General features: G+C 38.9%; 7 protein-coding genes across 7 annotated transcripts; 3 read left to right on the top strand and 4 right to left on the bottom strand.

Moving 5' to 3' along the window:
- Positions 251–2,564, bottom strand: BMR1_01G01555 (SNF2 family N-terminal domain; the record flags this gene model as incomplete). Its single annotated transcript, XM_012791927.1, has 2 exons — positions 251–1,061; positions 1,141–2,564. 2 exons carry the CDS (start codon positions 2,562–2,564, stop codon positions 251–253), a joined length of 2,235 nt encoding a protein of 744 aa, XP_012647381.1.
- On the bottom strand, positions 3,613–7,716 carry BMR1_01G01550 (ubiquitin carboxyl-terminal hydrolase 7; the record flags this gene model as incomplete). Its single annotated transcript, XM_012791926.1, has 1 exon — positions 3,613–7,716. One exon carries the CDS (start codon positions 7,714–7,716, stop codon positions 3,613–3,615), a length of 4,104 nt encoding a protein of 1,367 aa, XP_012647380.1.
- On the top strand, positions 7,989–8,604 carry BMR1_01G01545 (hypothetical protein; the record flags this gene model as incomplete). The annotated part of the gene is made up of 3 exons (XM_012791925.1): positions 7,989–8,160; positions 8,181–8,247; positions 8,268–8,604. The coding sequence occupies 3 exons, from the start codon at positions 7,989–7,991 to the stop codon at positions 8,602–8,604; spliced, it is 576 nt and encodes a 191-aa protein (XP_012647379.1).
- A 14-nt stretch (positions 8,605–8,618) lies between these two features.
- BMR1_01G01540 (Ribosomal RNA small subunit methyltransferase F) lies at positions 8,619–9,740 on the bottom strand (the record flags this gene model as incomplete). The annotated part of the gene is made up of 1 exon (XM_012791924.1): positions 8,619–9,740. One exon carries the CDS (start codon positions 9,738–9,740, stop codon positions 8,619–8,621), a length of 1,122 nt encoding a protein of 373 aa, XP_012647378.1.
- BMR1_01G01535 (hypothetical protein) lies at positions 9,843–12,065 on the top strand (the record flags this gene model as incomplete). Its single annotated transcript, XM_012791923.1, has 1 exon — positions 9,843–12,065. The coding sequence occupies one exon, from the start codon at positions 9,843–9,845 to the stop codon at positions 12,063–12,065; it is 2,223 nt and encodes a 740-aa protein (XP_012647377.1).
- Positions 12,066–12,152: 87 nt separating this feature from the next.
- On the bottom strand, positions 12,153–13,676 carry BMR1_01G01530 (hypothetical protein; the record flags this gene model as incomplete). The annotated part of the gene is made up of 1 exon (XM_012791922.1): positions 12,153–13,676. One exon carries the CDS (start codon positions 13,674–13,676, stop codon positions 12,153–12,155), a length of 1,524 nt encoding a protein of 507 aa, XP_012647376.1.
- On the top strand, positions 14,220–19,256 carry BMR1_01G01525 (histone deacetylase HOS3; the record flags this gene model as incomplete). Its single annotated transcript, XM_021482510.1, has 10 exons — positions 14,220–16,308; positions 16,330–16,636; positions 16,657–16,772; positions 16,793–16,849; positions 17,052–17,124; positions 17,146–17,323; positions 17,344–17,457; positions 17,481–17,547; positions 17,569–17,625; positions 18,250–19,256. 10 exons carry the CDS (start codon positions 14,220–14,222, stop codon positions 19,254–19,256), a joined length of 4,065 nt encoding a protein of 1,354 aa, XP_021337396.1.
- Positions 19,257–19,370: the final 114 nt, after the last annotated feature.

Below are 19,370 nucleotides of genomic sequence, written 5' to 3'. Positions count from 1 at the left end.
ATGTGTATTATAGCGAATTGTTAAATTTATGGAAAATGTATAATTTTTAGCTATTGGTACATAATTATAGGAATTTACTTAAATTAATTAACTGAATTTTCAGCATAGTTTTATATAAAAAATATGTTGTTCTGCATAAAAATACACAATTTGTTGAATTGAATATTATTATACGAGCTATGTATAGTATATAATTTACTATTTTATATAAAAATAAACTAAAAGTAAAGCTAGCAACAAGATAATTGCATTAGACCAAATATGACAGCATGTTTGATTGTTTATTATTACCAGCATCGTCTGAATCCATAAGTATATTCTCTTTCTTCCCATCCAACGTATTCGTTACATCCTTCCATTTTCTACTAACAAGCCTCCAAATAACTTCATCTAGGGTGTTTTTTGCGATCAAATAGTATACATGCGTTACACCTTGCGCGCCAATTCGGTGGGCGCGATCTTCCGCCTGAAATAACAACCCTGGTACCCAGTAAAGTTCCGTCATAACGACAATTGAAGCGGCAGTCAAATTCAGTCCCTGTCCACAGGCAGTTAAGCTCAGTATTGCTATTTTACAATCTTCGCAAGTTTGAAACCGCTTCACCAGATCTTCCCGTTTGCACTGGCTAGTGCTACCATCAATACGTATATAATCTACGCCAGACTTCTGCACACAGCCCTCCAGAGAATCTAACATGGATATATGATGGGCAAATAGAATGAATTTGTGGTTATTTCCCACCAAATAGTTAACATAATCACATACACCCTCTCGTTTAGCCTCACATGTAAAATTGAATAGCTCCACAATTGCATTATTATCCACAATATCCTCTTTATTTTTAATCTGTGCCAACAATGGGATAAATTTAGATTTCAATTCCATAGATATATCAATTATTATCTTGGATCTAATTTTCGATGGTAAATCCTTTTGTACGTTCTTTTTTAGTCGTCGTAACATAATGGTTCTTACTAAAAATGAGTGTAGTTCGTCACCATGTTTGCAACCATTGTAATTTACTTTTCTTGAAAACTTATGGATGCTAGAATAACTATATCTACATAAACATGGTTTATTTCATATTATTTAATGAGGCAATATATAGATTAAATTATTGTATAATATCAGTGACTTACCTATTGGCAAAATCATTAAAACTTGCAAATTTATCGACAAGCGGCGCAATTTGATGGTATAATTCCGATGGATTATTCAAACTAGGTGTACCAGAACATAAAATAACTCTAGTGGCATTTTTCATAATTGGCAATAACACTTTTGTGCGTTTGGCATTTTTATTCTTAATAAAATGTGATTCATCACACACAACACAGGCATAATGTTGTAAATATCCACCAATTCGCACTAAATGATCATACGATAATATTAAAATCTTGTGTATTCTCAAGGATAAGTCTTTAATTTTTGATGTTTTGATAGTGTAAATTTCTAATTCATTTACCAAATGCGGGAGCCAACTCAATATCTCATCTTTCCACTGGAAGCGCAAAGATGAAGGGCAAACGATTAATAATGGCCAGTCGTTGTGATAGTAGGCGGCAATTGCCAACGCTTGTAATGTTTTACCCAATCCCATTTCATCACCAAGTATGAGCTTACCAGCCCGTGAAATTCCAAATTCAACGCCCTGCCTCTGAAATGGCTTTAATGAATCATACAACAAATCTCCAATTCTGGTCCTAACCTCATCTTTATCTATTGTCGTACTATATGATATGTTATATGGCTTTAATCGGATATCATTGCAAAAGTGTGGAAATGCACGCTTTACAAACACAGGCAATTCCTCAATTTCACTCTCAAAAATAAAGTTTTGCTTCAAATGATCAAGTAGTCCACCGTAAACTTCAGCCCTAAAAGTCACAATTCGGTCATTATCTCTCAGGCGAACCACGGGATTAAACTTGTCTAATGTGTTATATACCTCATAGGGAATACGATTGTTGTAGCCGTATCTTTTGTGTAATAACTTAAAATTTTCATCATCAATTATCTCAAAAGATATAGTTCCGTCCACATTTTTCTTTTTTTGACATTGCATATTGCTTGAGCAGTCAGAATTGTTATTAATGTTCACAAAAAACATTTGAAAATTGTCATCAATTTGATCATTGCCAGTGGCCATGGACATGGAAAGAGGACTTGAGCTTGATGTAGTATTAACCTTGCCACTAGAAGTTTTACTGTCTAATATGTGGACTTTTTTCGATATGAGTGAAATTGGTTTTTCATTTTGTCGTTTCACCAAGCATGTAACGGGGTGGTCATCATGAGTAGTTTTTCTAGCAATAATTCTCACCTTATTATCCGTAGTTATAGAATGTAATGTGCGAGTTGAATGTTTATGGAAATTGACTGTGTCTTGGTCTAGGGACTGTTTTGTTTTGCAAAGGATGTAGCGCTTATAATCAGCTAATTGCCCCGTGACGTTGGGGATGGAAAGAATCCACTGATTGTAGTTATGCTCAGACTCACATACCTCTTCGAAGGTCTTACCCTTGAATTTCCCTATTTTAAATTCTACGTGTGCTAATTCCATCGGGGAATTCAACAGTAAAGTATCGGCGACTTGTAAATATAACGACAATATCCCGAAACTGATCTACACACATTAACCTTAACGTAGATTACGACATTTTAAACAATACCCATTGTAGATGTGTTTTATCATGTTAACAATTCCGTTAACACCGTCGTCCAGCGTTTAATCTACCATATGTGTAATGCAATAGAGTCTTCTAGTCCACATTTGCCACCACAGGCAAGTTCATATAATTAAAGAAATGTACACACATGAATTATATATTCTTAAATGCTAGCCCACTTTGATAATCTAATGACTGCCAATGTATATCTACACAACACGTATATGTCGTATGTACGGAGCTTACACCCCATAAGTCGCAGCATGTTATAGCCAACACCTCCTTACAGAGTTACATAGTCCGTCACCTCTAAACATCTAAAACAAACGCGAAAAAACAAAACCTAAATCCACGTTTCTATTGTGAAATTACTGACAATATATACTATTAAATGTATGAGTTTTGGCGATACACAGCCATAACCCCTGGCGCGCATAACGAATCGCCGGACCGAGCCAACCCTGAAGGGTTACTGTACTAAGCGTACTGGATGTAGCTAATTCAATGGACGTAGTGAACAATAGCCCTTCCTAACCCCTCCTGACTAGCTCCGTGAAGGGTATCGGTTGGCATATCCTATTTTCGTATAATTGACCCTAACCGTAATGGCCATGGCGGCGTACTTCCTCAATTCTGTTTATGGTGGTGAATTAGACGAGTATTTCGTTTGTTAGTGCAAATCTTGATAAATTTATACATAAAGATCTCCACACTGCAATACGATAGCGTTGCTTAGGGGAATGGGAATAAGTATGTGAGTTTGCTCTGTATGGGAGGGGACTTGGCCCGCATCCATGGGGTTTGGCCATTTTGTCGTGCCTTTTGCAAGTGGCGGCATGGGCATATGGATTGACGAAGTTGTAAACAGTGAGTATGTATATAAGAGTAGAGTTTTTCAAACAGGCCATGCATACATATACATATATGTATATGTGCCTCCCCCTATACAAGCCTCATGATAGCCTGGCTGCGCACCCTACGGTAGGGCATCTGATGCTCGGCCAAGAAGCACACGCGGGTATTTTCCAAGTCCAGAAAGTCGTCATTCGACTTCCAAGTGCGAGCGGCTCCGTCAAATTGCGTGAAGGACCATCTGACCCACTCCCCCTGGGATACACATACCTTCTCCCTAATCTTAGCCTTTATGGTAGCGATGTTGTCCCCCGCTTCAACCAACACCATAAAGGCAAACCCAAAGGTCTCACGCTCCTGGGTCTGATGGGCCACGCATAAGCGATGTAATTTCCTGCTGTTAATCAGCGCCTTTTCCTGCTCGGAAAACGCTGGCTCTATGCGCAACGGCTTTGCAAAAATATTCTTAACACCCGCAGATAACTGCGGCAACGATGATAACGGCGTGTCATTGTCGTAATGCTCAACCATGTAACCTTCCTCCCTCACCAATGCCCAAAGCTCCTGACTGCCAACCATTTTCTCAAGCAATTGGCCCACAGTCCTGCACTTGTTAACATTGACATTAGCAATGATCGAACGGATAACCTGTACCCTTTCGTTTAGAACCTGTGCCGTAACTGTTCGGTCGCCATTGTCCTCATGGGGAAACTTCCCAAATGGCACAGATATCAACGCGCGCAGGTAGTGCCAGGGAAGCAGACACAGGTGCAACGTGGCATATGGCGATTTGGAACGGGATGCCCCCCGGTAAGAACGTAGGGTCTCTATCAACTCGCGCAGCGTAACTTGTTCATAGCCCAGTGATGAGTCACGACGGACAAAATGGTCCACAGAAAAGACCTCGCATGCAGCAGAGCATAGGAGAGGGGGCCCTGGGTACAAAAGCGTCCGCGATGGATCAGCTTTCAGATTCCAGCAAACAAACTTTAGGACCTTTTTAACCGGACAACGAAGGTCAAGCTCAAATCGACGGGTTATTATTGGCAACAACCTAAGCACTCCGCCAGAAGCCACGTTTGTATCCTCGTCCGAGATATCGCTCTCGAAGCTTGAATATGAAGAAAACCCCCCCGGTACCGATATGTCCTCCATATTGATACCATGCGCATCAACCAGAAGCCTTCCAGAGCAGTCTACTGGCAGACATAGCGTCTGCAGCGGATCATAGAGCCTGAAAACAATCGTCACGCGGTTCTCTAAAAAATCCAATAGGCCGGGAAAGTCAAACACAGGGAAAACAGGCAAGGGGGGAGCCAATGGAGGCACAGATCCGCCTCTACCCGCTGGAAGTTCTGACAGTTGTTCAGAAAAGAGCAGGGCATCGTACTCGGCCGCAAAGACCTCGTCCACGGATGAAGAAGTTGATTCCTCCCCAGTAACCTCAAAGTCTTCCTTGCTGTGGCAGGCCGTACCCCCTCGTTCGGTCATCATCTCATCGGTAGGCATAAAGTTGAATACCAATAGGTCTCCCGTGAAGATTTTGTGTTGAAGTAGGGTTTTTTTGAGGGAGACGAATTCACACTTCCCGTTGGTCTCAACATAGCAACAGAGAGATAGGCCTGAATTTTCGAGCGTTTCATGGAGCTCTTGGTAGAGGCGCTCTTCCGAGGATTCTGTACGCGCTTCAAGCGCAGTGCGGTAATTTTTTGCCAGCGCTGCCAGCTCTTGCATGCGATATGGTATAATTATTTCCAGGCTCATCAGTTCCACTAGTTTTTCTATTAGTGGAAGTTCTAATCGCAGAAGCCGATTATCAGCATTAACGTAGGCGAGGTCCAGACAGATGAGATCATCTTGGCCTGGATTTTTGGCGAAAATATCAAAGTACTTTATGATGAGCATAGCAACATTAGAACTGGGCCCATTTAACTCCCCTGGCCCGTGATAGAGTTTGAATGAATCCTCACGGAAGGGAAAGTGTAGCAGATAAATTGTTGGATCGTATGGATCTAACAGATTCGGGTTAATACGTCGGATTAGCTCCTGGATTGGCTCCTCTATAACGCCACTGAATACTGGAGTATAATCATCCTTTTTTCTAAGATTGTCCGGATCGAATTGGGCCAAGTGCTCGAATCTGTTGATATCAGCACTCAACCCCAGGATGTGAAAGTTACTGACGTCGTAGTCTAGTTTCGATAGTTCTACCTTAGAATCAGATTCATATCCAGCTATAACCTTGGATAGTTTTAACAACACTTCTCCAAGAGTCTTATCCCGCTCAAATTTCATCACCAGTCCGGGCTCTCTCCAGTCACTGAAGGGCTGGTCTAGGAAACGATAGTTGATAAAATCAGACTTGAAAAATACACGCACTTTCACAAATTTACTCAGGCGCTGCCTGATATTCTGTCTTATTGTTGCAATCCGTTCCTGCATTTGACATCTTGCCACAACTTCTGGATTCACCGTCCTAGGGTCGCTATCGCAAAGTATCTCATTCACCCTACTCTTCTTCACATAGACTAGTATATATGCACTGTAAGGTTTTTGCCTCGCTGAATTCTGGGCAGGATACCCAAATCCATATAAACCACCGCCAGATAAATAATTGCGACATTCTGCCACTGGACCACCGAAATTATCTCCAATTGCCGAGTATTCACTTACCCTATACACTTTGTCATCATCAAATTTTAACCACCCCTCCTTCCCATTAATATCAGTACGACAAAATGTATAATAGTGCCCACTGTTCATCCCGCCCTGATGCACAGATACTGCCTGTAGTACGTATTCCTCTTTTGCACCATCTGACGATTGATTCGCACGAAAAGGCGTCAAGTCAATCTCTCTATAAAACTCAAATTTAGTGTTAAGCTTAACCGTATCCATAAATTGCATGTTAAATGTAAATCTCTTCAGCAAAAATATACATACATTGGGAAACTTCAAAAAACGAATACCCTTGCGGGCACGCTGCTTGCCATGCCCTTCCGCCTCGTACATGTTATCGCCCTCCAATACCTCTGGTTCAGTTGCCCGATGCAATGATTCGTAAATATTCTCACAGCCCTGAACGTCCAGCTGTATATCTTCAAATGATTCCTTTCTCACAGATTTGTAGTCTATATCTATGCACTCAATATAGGTCTCCATCTCACCCCCAAACAACTCCTTCAGTGAACCCTCAGCAGGAGTGCCCTTCATCTGCTCTTCCACCTTGCTAAGAAGCAATTTCAACAGCTCATGTGAATCGTGTTGTGTAAAGGCATCCATCGCGTCCCAACCAAATGATTTTATCAACTCGCGGCACCCAGGGGCCTCACGAGAAAAGTAAAGCTTATAAAAAAGGTTCTGAAGTGCGAGAGATGCTAACGGGGTTCTAGAAAGCTCTGCCTCCTCTTCCAGTAGCAGCTTCCTCACATCTTGATCATCTAACGCATCAGCCTCCCGATCTGGGCACATATCGGCATCTCTGCCCTCAGGGTCCAGTAGCCCAGAAATTATACGCCTAGAGTGCGGGCTGGACAGCTCCTTGCTGCCAAAATTCAGCGAAAACACCCAGCTGCGAAACTTGCCAATGTGGTAGAGCCCTTGGATAAGGGCGTTCATGTAACAGGTGGCGCCATGATTTAGCAATCCAACAAAGCCCGTTACAGCTCTGCTGTCAAAATCATGATTTTTAGCGTCCAAATCACACTCTGTGCCCTGTATATAGACACCAGCACGCAGAATCAGGTCCCCCTCCCGGGTCAAAAACCCTCCCTCCAATTGTTGGTGTGAGGCTATACTGTGCCATCCCCTATCTGTTTCGTGTCTGGTAAATGTGAATACATCATGTTTGTAGATGGATTTGCGTAGATCCATATGATTTAGGATTATTACGTTGTATTGTACGCGGTAAAAGGCCCAATTTTCCGGCCAATCAGGCCTCGGTTGTACCTCTATGAATGTGCCTATCGAATTTTCCGTTTGGCCATTATGCGGATCTGATGAGGCAGGGAAAACCATAAGCCTAAAGGTAAAGTTATCCAGGTGTTTCCAGTCAGAGTGTATAGCATCTACTGGCTCTGATAACTGGCCTATGTATTTATCCCTGAAGTTATGAATGCAGAGCTGCACTTCATTAGGTAGGAGAGGAGGGGCAGATTCATAGGCGCCGGTGTTAGGGCAAGTGGATTCCTCCATTTCTTCAGTTGACTACAATTTAGATAACTAGTTTTACTTGATCTTTCTTATTTAATGGCGTACGGTGGGTCTGGTGTGTAACAGTAAATAGACTAGCATACATTAGCCATGTGGAATCCCCTCTTCACCATTCTAATTTGCGCTAAGCCAGCCTTTACAACATTCCCAAGCTTATTGGGATTAAATGTTGCCGAGGGATAGTGTTTTCAACTGACCAGGTTTGATACCCCATAGATGAGTAGGTCCTCTCTTATGTCTATGTGTGGACTTGCATGGTTTGGGAATCTGTTCTTGCGCGTCTATCGTTGCTTCTTTCTGGTTTACTGGTATTGAGTGGTGTTTGTGTAAACTCCTACTTTGGACCCGTTTCCACCTTCCGTAGCTATAGGCTATTTGGAAAAAAAAACCGCACTGTTCCTACCAACATTGTCAGCGGAAAACAAGGTGGGTATTGCTAAATATAGAACCCAAGCCCATTAGGCAAAAATCATACGGGATATATATGCAGGTCTATGGCAACCCAAACTTCAAGTACTACTCCCATCAATTAGGAACTATGAAGAGGCTATTCAGGCCTTTAGAGCCAAGATCGCTATGTCTGGCAGGGAAGAAATCCTAGATAGCAAGCCTGAGAGGTTTATCCCCAGACATATGATTCTGAGGAAGCTTCGCCAAACCAGGGGCTTTAAAATCAGTGCTTATCAGCGTGAAAGGGCCTTAATACGCGCTACAGAAATCGACAACAATAACAACATCAGGAACGTTTTCTACAGGCAACTACCCACCATTCTCGGTGCGCTTAACTCTTATCAGGAATTTCTGGATAAAAACCATGGTGGAACTGAAAGCTTTTTGGCTGCTGTGCAGCCGCCTAAAACTAGCAGCTAATTTGTACAATATCATTATTCTGTTTTTGGTTGTTTCAGCAGACTTGCGATAAATTGCCCGTCTGTGGTACTTGTCTCACTTAGTGCATTGAACAATACGGCACAAAAACTCCCGGATGAGTCATTTTTACATGGACCCTCGGAATCAAGCCTAAAATCGCCATACCTATACTCTGATTTTATGTCCACTCCCTCTGCGGGCCAATCAAAATGTTCAAACTCATTTTTAGTTGCATTTGTAGCTACTGTGCAACATTCGCACTGCCTAATAGGGAGTGGATGTGCATATACATCGCTCCTTTGATTCAAAATCCTCTTTATAACTCCCTGGTTCTCTCTATCGATTAGGGAACAGGTGGAGTAAACAACCATGCCACCGGGCTTACATAGGTCCAATGCCTTATTCAATAGCATGCACTGGGTTTCCACCAAATCATCAATATAGTTCTGATTTAACCATCTGTACTCAAACTGACGGGCACCCCAGTATTTAACGGTCCTTAACACGGACCTTAATGAACCCTCATGCGAGCATTCAACGTCAACAATTACCCTATCGTAGCTACATGGTACCGTGCAATCCTTATTATCTATGATATTTTTGAAGGTTTCACTCGGATCAAAATTAGTTGAATCAGTGCAAATCAGTTTAACCAATACTTCAGATGGCAGGCCTTCCTTTCTTAATAACGCATTACAGACTTTTAGCCTCCTATAACTCGAATCTAGTCCCACAATTGTAACTTTTGCATCGCCTGTGGTGATATATTTGATGAGAGTTGAAGCTATTGCCAGTAATTTCCCTCCAGGGGCACAACACATATCCAAAATTGATATGTGGGCCTGCTTGGCCAAGACGGATAATCTGAGAGCTTCCACAGCAGCAGCACTTGCTGCATCCAAACCCACTGCATTTCTAGGTAGAGGTTTTTTCCCACAGATAGCAAACAATTCAACATCCCTAAGCCATAAAACACGTTTATGAGTCAAACCAAACGAATATGTTAAATTTTTGTGCGGGAATCGGAAATATCTGGGTTTTAAACCAGCTGCAACCTTGTTATATGCCTGGAAGTACTTATTTGCAGGGATGTTATTGTCTTGCAAATACCTTCTAAAGGCCTCTTCATTATTCATATTACAAACAAATTATCGGCTATGCCCTAATATGTTACATGTATGCCACATAGAGTAGTGTATGGTGTGTGGTATTTATATGTAGAACAGGACTAGAGTAATATGGCAGATAGTGACCAATTTTGTGTGGATAATGATTGCTTCAATGAAGCACTTTATCTAGATCATTTTTTAAAAACCACTGGCATTGAAGATATTCTTGAAAAGAAACGCCAAGTTGAGTATCAACTTAATTGCGCACGTAGGGAGAGGGATAAGATTCTGACTGAACTAGAATTTCAAATTGTCAATGGAATTAAAAATATAAATAAACTTGCAAATGATTCTATAATGCTAAAGTCTCAGAGTAAACTGCTGGAAGGTGATTACCAGCGATTACTACAATTAGATAAACCATACCTGATGGCCTTCAACAATTATATTAATGAATACAAACTAATAGAAACAAAAACAAGAATTTCTTGCATGTACAAAATACCCATGATGATCAAATGTGCATTGGAAAGCAATGATGTTACACGGGCACTATTACTGCTTTCCAACGCCTATTCTATTTCTGATACTGCCAATTATCCCAGCGAACTGAAAGACATTTGTTCACAACTAATCCCTACTGTAACTGAAGTTGAAAAAATGATAGCATTGCACATTATTGGCGGATCATATCTGCCAACAGAATCGCTATACCAATATCTCACGTCAATCAATGTGGACCTGCATAAATCACAAACGCTGCATATTTTAAACTATCTAAATATGCTAGATTATCATTTGAAAATTATTGCTAATTGTGATGTTAAATTGCTATTTTACACTTCAAAACTGTATTTGAATAGGTTGGATTCACTTAAGAAATTTATAAGCAACTATAAACGCTCAAATAGTGATATATGTATGTCTTGCGCGGTAAAACTTCAAAATTACGCTGGCAATTTTGAAGAACTGGCTAGTAAACTATGTAAAGATGGAGAAGTTATATCTGATCTCTGTCTAAAATGTCATCTGTCTCCCATGTTTGCCAAACTACTATCCGCCTATAAATCAGAAGATATAATTACAGTAATTTCCAAAGCAAAGTCACTTGATCCCCATGAATTCAATTATTGCATAATGATAGAATCACTAAAATCATTAAGTATTGATTTCGAATCCGAATTGGAATTGATTGGAGACTGTATAACGTCAAATTTGGATATGTTCATTAATAACCTAGACTCGCATTCCTTCAATCCTATATTCAACTCGATCAAAAAATCCATCAATAATGCCAATAACTTATACAATTGGGTTCGGGAATTTACGAGCGTAGATCCAAAACTCACATTTCTCAACGTTTGCTCTAACTTTGTTAACAATGTTATAAAAATCTTTTGTCACATAATAATGCAAGAATGTTCACTAGATAATGATAAAAGGTCTAATGACGAATACTATGCCAAATCTATTGCTAGCATTAACTATCATGACTCATTGTTAAAAAACTACGTAATGTTTAACCCATATATCAATCCAAAACATAATGTAATTCACTCCAAAATACTAAAATCCGCTGAAAATGTGAATAATTATTACATAATTAACACCAATCGTAACTTTTTACACATGTCGTTGAAGTTAATTATATCAATCAAGACCCTTCTGTTGCCACAAATAATTGATTACATGAATACAACTTTCAACCACTTTGACTCTAAATTAGAGGATATCAACCTATATCACCTTTTTAACGTTAAAAATGATTGCAAGCAGTGTAAAAATTTACATTTTATGGAAGTTGTACCATTCGATAACCCCAAAAATAGCATCTACGCAATGTTGAAGTTTTTGGTATCTGAATTACTTCTAAATTCATCCATCGAAACCGCTATTGATTTGTCAAAGAAAATAACATCAATCTATCTAATTCGAAGTAAGGAACCTAAGGGACTAAATTCTGAACAAATTGGGACGGAAATTTGTGATGTTAAGGAGTTGCTGAAAAGAAGACTCGCCAACACTGTTAATCTGTTAGAACCAATCCCTATTAATAATAACTCTACATTCTCCCTTGACAAACACATTCTATCCCATAAAATGTATATTAACATTGACCCAATGATAGATGATCGCCACAGATTAATCGAATATCACGTTTACCTGGTAGTAGTGCAGATCATCGAGTGTTTGAGGTCAGAATACATCAACTCATCTGCCCTGCTTGACAAAATATCGAGAGAACTGGCCAAGGTTACGATTGATTTTTTGGCTACAAAAAATATAACGCTTTCTCACTCCATTTGTGACTTGTGGCATTCTATCACAAAATGTATCCATCGCACCAGATAGCCACCTAATAACTAAACCACAGATTAAATATCGCATAATAAACAGCAGTGGTGTATAAACCCTGCCTGCGTAGTCTTTAGAGTCATTTCATATTGGTAGTGATACAAACTGAGGGTCGTTGAAATATATGTTCAGCCTCTCCCCTGCATTTTTTAGCAATTGATCTACATGATCAGCCCAATTGACATCAGCGACTTGTGTATAATCATTACTAGTACCCATTCCATAGTCATTGGAAAGCAGCAAATTTTCTACACGCTTGGATAAGATCTTACGCTGCATCTGCTTCAATTCTAGCACACTTTTTATCCCGTTTAGCTCTACTTGTGAAGGGGATTTGCATGACTGGCTAGAATAAACGCCAGCCATTGGATTTTTCGATGCCTCCACCAACTCTTCTATTAAAGAGGAATAGTTCTTGAGTGCCATGTTGTCTAGATAAACCTTAGCTTCCGAATTATGTTTGACCTTGTCATAGTTGTCGAGCAAATCCTTCATCAAGTTGCTAGGAGTTTCAATGTTGCCACTGTTTATCATTATAAAGTTTGAGGGACTGTTAATTTCACGGTTTGGTGCAGTAATATCTGAACCTTTATATTTACTATTGAGCGATGCGATAGAAATGTTGACTGGAGATTTTCCATGCTGGATTTTGATGTTCGTGGGCGAATAATGATGTATAATCGAGTTATAAGTTATTGAATTGTCAATTTCATCGTGTGCTAACGACTCTTTCAAAGGGTTGAGATTTGAAATTTCAATATTTTCCTGTTCCAAATCATTTAGATTCTTGGAATGTAACGATTTATTTTTCATGTCCAGTGGATCTGGAATTTTAACATTAATACTTTGATGGTGGATATTGGTTCCAAAATTCACAATACAATTGTTCAAATAATCCGCATGTTGGAATAATGAATTTGAAAGTATATTAGAGTCACACTCTGCAATTGGAATTATATCATTTTTAGCACATTCAATCATTTCTTTATCATCAATTTCACGCCATTTAACGCCTTTCAGTGCCAAAGTTGCGAAAACAAAACCCTGTTTCTTACGATCTACGGTAAATAATGGAAGAGTTAATCTCTTTCCATACAATTCTATTGATTTGAGCTGTGTAGCGCCAAACCCTATTATTTTAGGTTTATCACAAAATTGTGTTAGGAAGGCAAATGCGATCTCTAGCATAAAAATATTTCGTTGCGTCAAAAAAAAGTCTTCCGATTTTTCTTTCAGAAAAATCGGCACACTTTCGTTAAACTTTAGTTTGATAACGCCGTTTGATTCCATCTCAAAATTTGATTTGTTAGCGTGGACTGCCGCCACGTGGTCCCATATTTGCAAACTACTGTGATTAGTGTTTTGAAGCAATCGCATAATGTAAACTATTTGCCTAGATTCGTTAATCATGTATTTAGAATCAATACATTTGGTTCTGTAATCTATGTTAAACTGTCTCATAACGGATGAGTTCTTGGAATCCATTGAAATTGCACTAATTGCCAACTGTAATGTAGGTTGCTGATCGTACTTTTGCGATGTTTCACTTCCATGATTGTTCAAAATGCCACTCTCAAGGCAAGAAAGGAAATCCAGGCTGGAATCCATTTTCCTGGATCGATATCAAATGTTGCCAAGTGGTGCACCCCTGACAATTTATAGGAATACAATACCAAATTAATATACAACATAAATTGACAAATTTATGTTGTAAACTAATAAAATGCAAAAGATCTTTACACTAAAATTTATACCAATTTATTAATTAATTTTTCAAAGAAAAAACTAAATCGTGGTTAGTAGTTATTATAACAATTAACTCACACACTTATAAACGCAAATTTGTTTATATATTACCAGCGAAAGTTAGAAATAGTGATATTAAAATTTTGACGTTAAACTAGTGAAAAGCTCGTAAATGGCTATCGCGATGCGAGCGATAGAATCTATATCGCCATTCACGTATCTTATTTTTAGGTAGGTAGGAAGTTAGTTATTTGAGAATTTAGAGGTAGTGTTTTTGGTAGTACCTAATAGAGTAAATGTGACAATCCCCATAGGCATAGCATGACAAGTGAGTTATGTAACTGAAACCAAAAGATAGCATTGTCTTTGTGCAATTTTCGGAGTTTCTAGTGTAACTGCGTAAATATGGCTAGCGGTAGCCAGGTTGGGACCTGTTATCGTAAGTTTCAGCCTCCTCTACATAAGCACATTCTAAGAAACGATTACGATGCAATCAGATACATACTCTCTTCACATCATAGGGATTGTATAAATGACATGGATCATGATGGACGAAATGCCTTCCACCTAGCCCTCCAAACAGCAAATTCGAAAGCCTTATATCTCTTATTATATTACCCTTTCGTCCACACTAACCAAGTTTTTGCCACATTAGACTGGACCTGCGATTCGGACGATGAAATTGATAGGGACATTGTGCATGTAGGCAATGCCAAGCCAGCTTACCAAGCCGGTGATAGATTACTGATGAAGTGGAATGAAACCCCTGATTTATATAAAAAAGCGGCATTTTCCGCCTTAGAAGGATATTCCATTAGAGGTTGTGGATTACGCATTGTGGAGGATCTCTATGAGCAGCATTATAAATATATACTGGATAAACCGAACACTCTGGAGCGCAGTGCTAGGGAATATACGGCCAAATACGCCAGGTTATACTCTAAGGAAATAAATTTTCCCGAAAAAATAGAAACCATTGATGAGTTAAAAGAGAAGAATTATATTTCGACTATTATAACATCTGAAATTGTCATGGAAAAGGACGATAACACAAGAGTGTCATTTGCCTCTGATTTTATCGATTCCTGCGATAACTTTGAGCTCCAGCCTATTCCGCTTGAAACTGTGGATTTACTCGTTTCATTTGACATGACATCTCCAATACACTTATTATTCTCAAATATATACATTGAGAGCTACAGGGAGAAAATCTTGGATTGTCTCAAAATACTGATCACTTTTTTTCGTGTATTTGACCATAAAGAGACTGTAGATTCTGTAAAGTGCATGCATCTGAAGAATATAGAGAAAAGGGATTGCTCGTCTTCTCTGCTAGAAATGATGCTTAGAAAAAATGATTATCTGAAGCCTATGATATCCTGGAATGAATTTATTTCTTATCGTGATCATACCCTATCGACGGTGTTACACCGAGCTTGTCAGGTTAAATCTGGTGAGTTAGTTTCCATGCTTTTAAAGTCTGGATTTGATCCTCTTGCAATTAACGAAAACGGGGAATTGCCTGTCCATTTAGCAGTTGATAGTCTCGATCCCGACTTGTTCAAAACGATACTTGACGCTACGCTGGTTGCAATTTTTGCCAAATACGAAGATGAAAGTGCAGAAATTTGTAAATCATCGATAGTTAACCAAAATTCACTGCAGTTGGATCGGAGAATTCTCAGCGCTATAGGAAATACGCAAGTTTTACTCAAGTTATTGGATGGCCTACTTACCTGTGACAACAATAGCAGCAAAGTTAGGGACGGGTCAAGAGCCGAGATGGATTATTTGAAGAATAATTCGCAGAAGGATAAGATTTTTAATAACAAACTCATCCTCAAGGAGGATCACACATTCCTTAAACAGGTACCTGGAGAAGTTATTTTTGAGAGGCTGTTTTCCAAATATGGCGAATGTTTCATCACTACTATATCTTCACTGTTTTCAGAGCTATTGTTATTTTTTGAACAACTATTTTACCGCTGCATTCATCGCAATTCTTGGCGTGTATTTTTAGCACTGGCAAGCTTTAACAACACTTTGACATTCCACATGTTCTCAAGTCCCTTGTGCGTCCATAGATTTATAAAATTTGCCCACTCCATGGGCAATGTATATGCTTTCTTCTCAATACTCAATTATTCCGTTAGACTTTTGTATCCAAATGAGACAAAATGTGTTGAAAATATGGACTTTGAACTAGGTGATATGAGTATGACGTTCAATAGGAGGAACGTCAAGGTTGAAAAAGGTCAAGATAAAATCACTCCCGCGCCAACTAATTTCGCACAATACAATAACAATAAAACTGAAATGAACTCTAGTTCAAATTATAGTGCTGGTATAGGCTCCAAGAGAGGTGTGGATGATATAAAACAAATTGTGAACGATTACCGCGGCTGCGGCTACCCTGAAACACCATTGCGCAGGGTTAAAATTCCCTGTAAACCATTCAGTAAATTTGAAAATATCAATCTTTCCAATTTTGAAGGTTTTTTGCACAGTGATATAGGCTGTAATGTAAACCAATTACTCTCCAATGCATCAATCAATAAGCGTACGTGGATTATAACCCATCCAATCTGTTTAGAGCATTTAGCAATACCTGAACCAACGGATATGCCACAACGCAGAAAGAAGATGACCTCAAATTTTGTTGAAAATCCAACTAGACTGGAAGTTATTATTTCCAATGATAATGCCATATTGAGGACCGATATACTCGAAGGGGTTTATATATTGCAAAGTCCTCCGCCGGCTTGTCTAGCAGATATATTACGGGTTCACGACATAGGTTATATTAACAAATTATTACAGCAGTATGTATAGAAAGATTTAGTGTTGATATGGCCAAGAAAAAGTGGCAGGCCACTCCTTTTTCCCCAGTCAAATTGGACCAAGACACAGGCGTTACTCCTCATTCCTGGACAGCAGCGAGGTATGCCGCTGGAGCTGGTGAGTAAAAATTTACCTAGTAATTGCTGCTGTTGATGCTGTGTGTAATGGATCCTGTACCAATGCATTTTGTGCAAGTAAGTGTTAACAAGTCATATAATTTATCATAATTGCTCCATTAACCACTAATCAACAATTTCCTAGCATTATCTGCGTTGTCACATCCATGCTAAATATATTTATGATATTTTACACAACTAATGACCCATACAAATTTAACATGTTCAATCTTGACTAGTAACACAATATTGGCTATTGAAAATGCATTAAATAATATAGTACGCCCACCGGGCCATCACCTTGGCACTTGGGGGGCAGCACAGGCCTCAAATACAGACGACGAAGATATGGCGTAACTGCACATATTATTTAGCTCCGGGTCGCAGGGATTTTGCCTGATTAATAATGTAGCTATAGGGGCTGCCTATGCCAAGTATAGATATGGAAACAATGGCATCAAAAGAATCGCAATTGTAGATTTCGATCTGCACCACGGTAATGGTACGGAGCAAATCATTCGTAACATCGGTCCAAAACTCAAGAGTTGCGAGGTGCATAGTAATTAATGTAGTTTCTTGGCACTTGTACTTGTCGGGAGGAATTTTCACCAGACCTGGATACAGAAAAACAAGCATCACAAGTACATTCAGACGAGCCACTGTGCCTTGCATGTCAAAAACTCAAGGTATGTTAAGTGTCGTGATGTAGCACCCTATGTGGTTTGGTTGGAGGGATACGGATGACGGGGAAGACATATTTTTCGCTTCAATACACGGTAAGTTGTTGATTGATTCAGCTTATGATGGTGAATTTTACCCGGGAACAGGGTCGTCTGAATCTTCACAGTATGCAGGTAAGCAATAATTTGGGCACCGTTTGTTATGCGCGAAAAATAATCCTCAGATGTTTACTAGAATGCACTTAATATATTAGAATTGACTGGCATGTTTAATAGTTAAATATTTTCTTTAAACTTCTATTTACCTGTATAAGCCATGTGTCTTTTAAAGCGTATTTAACTATCCTACTGGGATAGTTTTGAATATGATTATGTATTTTTTGTTTGGGCAAAGTGTTTTAAGAAGTTTTTAATGTACGTCACATCAATCTCAGATAAATATCAACATGTTATGTATATATGAACCAAATGAACTTTGGAAATGACTGTCTACAGTATATATGAGGTATAAATATTTTTAATGACATTTTATTGTCATGGAGTATGAAATTTCACACTTAATAGTTATTTATTTACAGTGCACTACAGTCAGTTCTAATTATGAAATGATAAATAGTTTTAAATTGTACTTATGATATAGCTCTGAGTTTACATTATAATTAATACATTACACATTTTCTATATAATATGAACAGATTTGCCCATACATATAATTGTTTTACATTAATGTGTGTATGTAATGGACTTTTCGATGGCCTATATTAGACTAATTTCTTTTAATATTATTGTTTAACTCAGATGATGGGCCACGCATAATCAACGTAGGAGTACCAAAAAACACAACCTCTGCAGACTTTCGAACACTTTTCGAGACTAATATTTGCCCATACTTATTGCACTTTAGCCCTGATCTGATATTTATTTCCGCTGGGTTCGATGGACATTACCGTGACAGTGTAAACGTGGGGTTTACGCACTATAGAGACCGCGATTTTTTCTATGTGACGGAACGACTTCAGAGCATTGCAAATGCCACTTGTGGTGGAAAGGTTGTAAGTGTACTTGAGGGTGGTTATAACACAAGGTTAAATTCATCATCCCCTTTTGCACAAAGTGTCTTGCAGCATGTGATTGCGTTAGCACAGACTAACAAGGGGATGGTATATCCCCTGATGTTTCCCTTAAGCACTGTAAAAAATTTGATGGATTCAATATCGGTATTGGAAGGTATTTTAAGATGTGACAAAGGAATAGTAGAGAAGGCAAATTTTGACTTGCCATCATCTCATTTATATTCAATGGATGATATGACAAATCAGATCTCGGAATTGGTGGAATCTATATACAGTAAAAAGTGTTGCATATCTCATATATTACGTTCGGAAGATCGTGTGGATACCATTAACAGCGAATATAATCCGTTTTATAGTGGAAACGCTTGGTATAGTTTTTTTTGTCACACATTCCAGCCAATAGAATGCGATGATGATATTAGGCAGAACAACAATTCGCCCTCGCCTATGTGCATACCGTTTGACATTGACAGTTCAACTATTAATCTCGATGGTAACAATATGCATGGGAAATTTATACCCCTGTTTACAGACCCGGGATACTCTGAATCTCAGGAGCTAACCCATGGACATGATGTTGATTGGATCGATAATATCAAATTTGAGATAATGAAGGCCAATTACACATGTGCATTGTTGCTCAAGGAATTCTTCACGAGATATGTTCACTTAACTTCATATAACTGCAAGTTGCATTGTGATATGAGGTTCGATCAAAAATGCCAAATTTGACATACTGCATCAATTTACAACCAAATAGACGCGTTTGTTTAGTAAAAGTGTTACGTAAATCACGATAATAATATAGTTCACTTATAATAGCGCCCGTACGTGGTGATTGCAATA

This window comes from Babesia microti, chromosome I, assembly GCF_000691945.2.
Source record: "Babesia microti strain RI chromosome I, complete genome".
NCBI lineage: Eukaryota > Apicomplexa > Aconoidasida > Piroplasmida > Babesiidae > Babesia > Babesia microti.
This window is presented reverse-complemented; position numbering and strand designations above follow the sequence as displayed.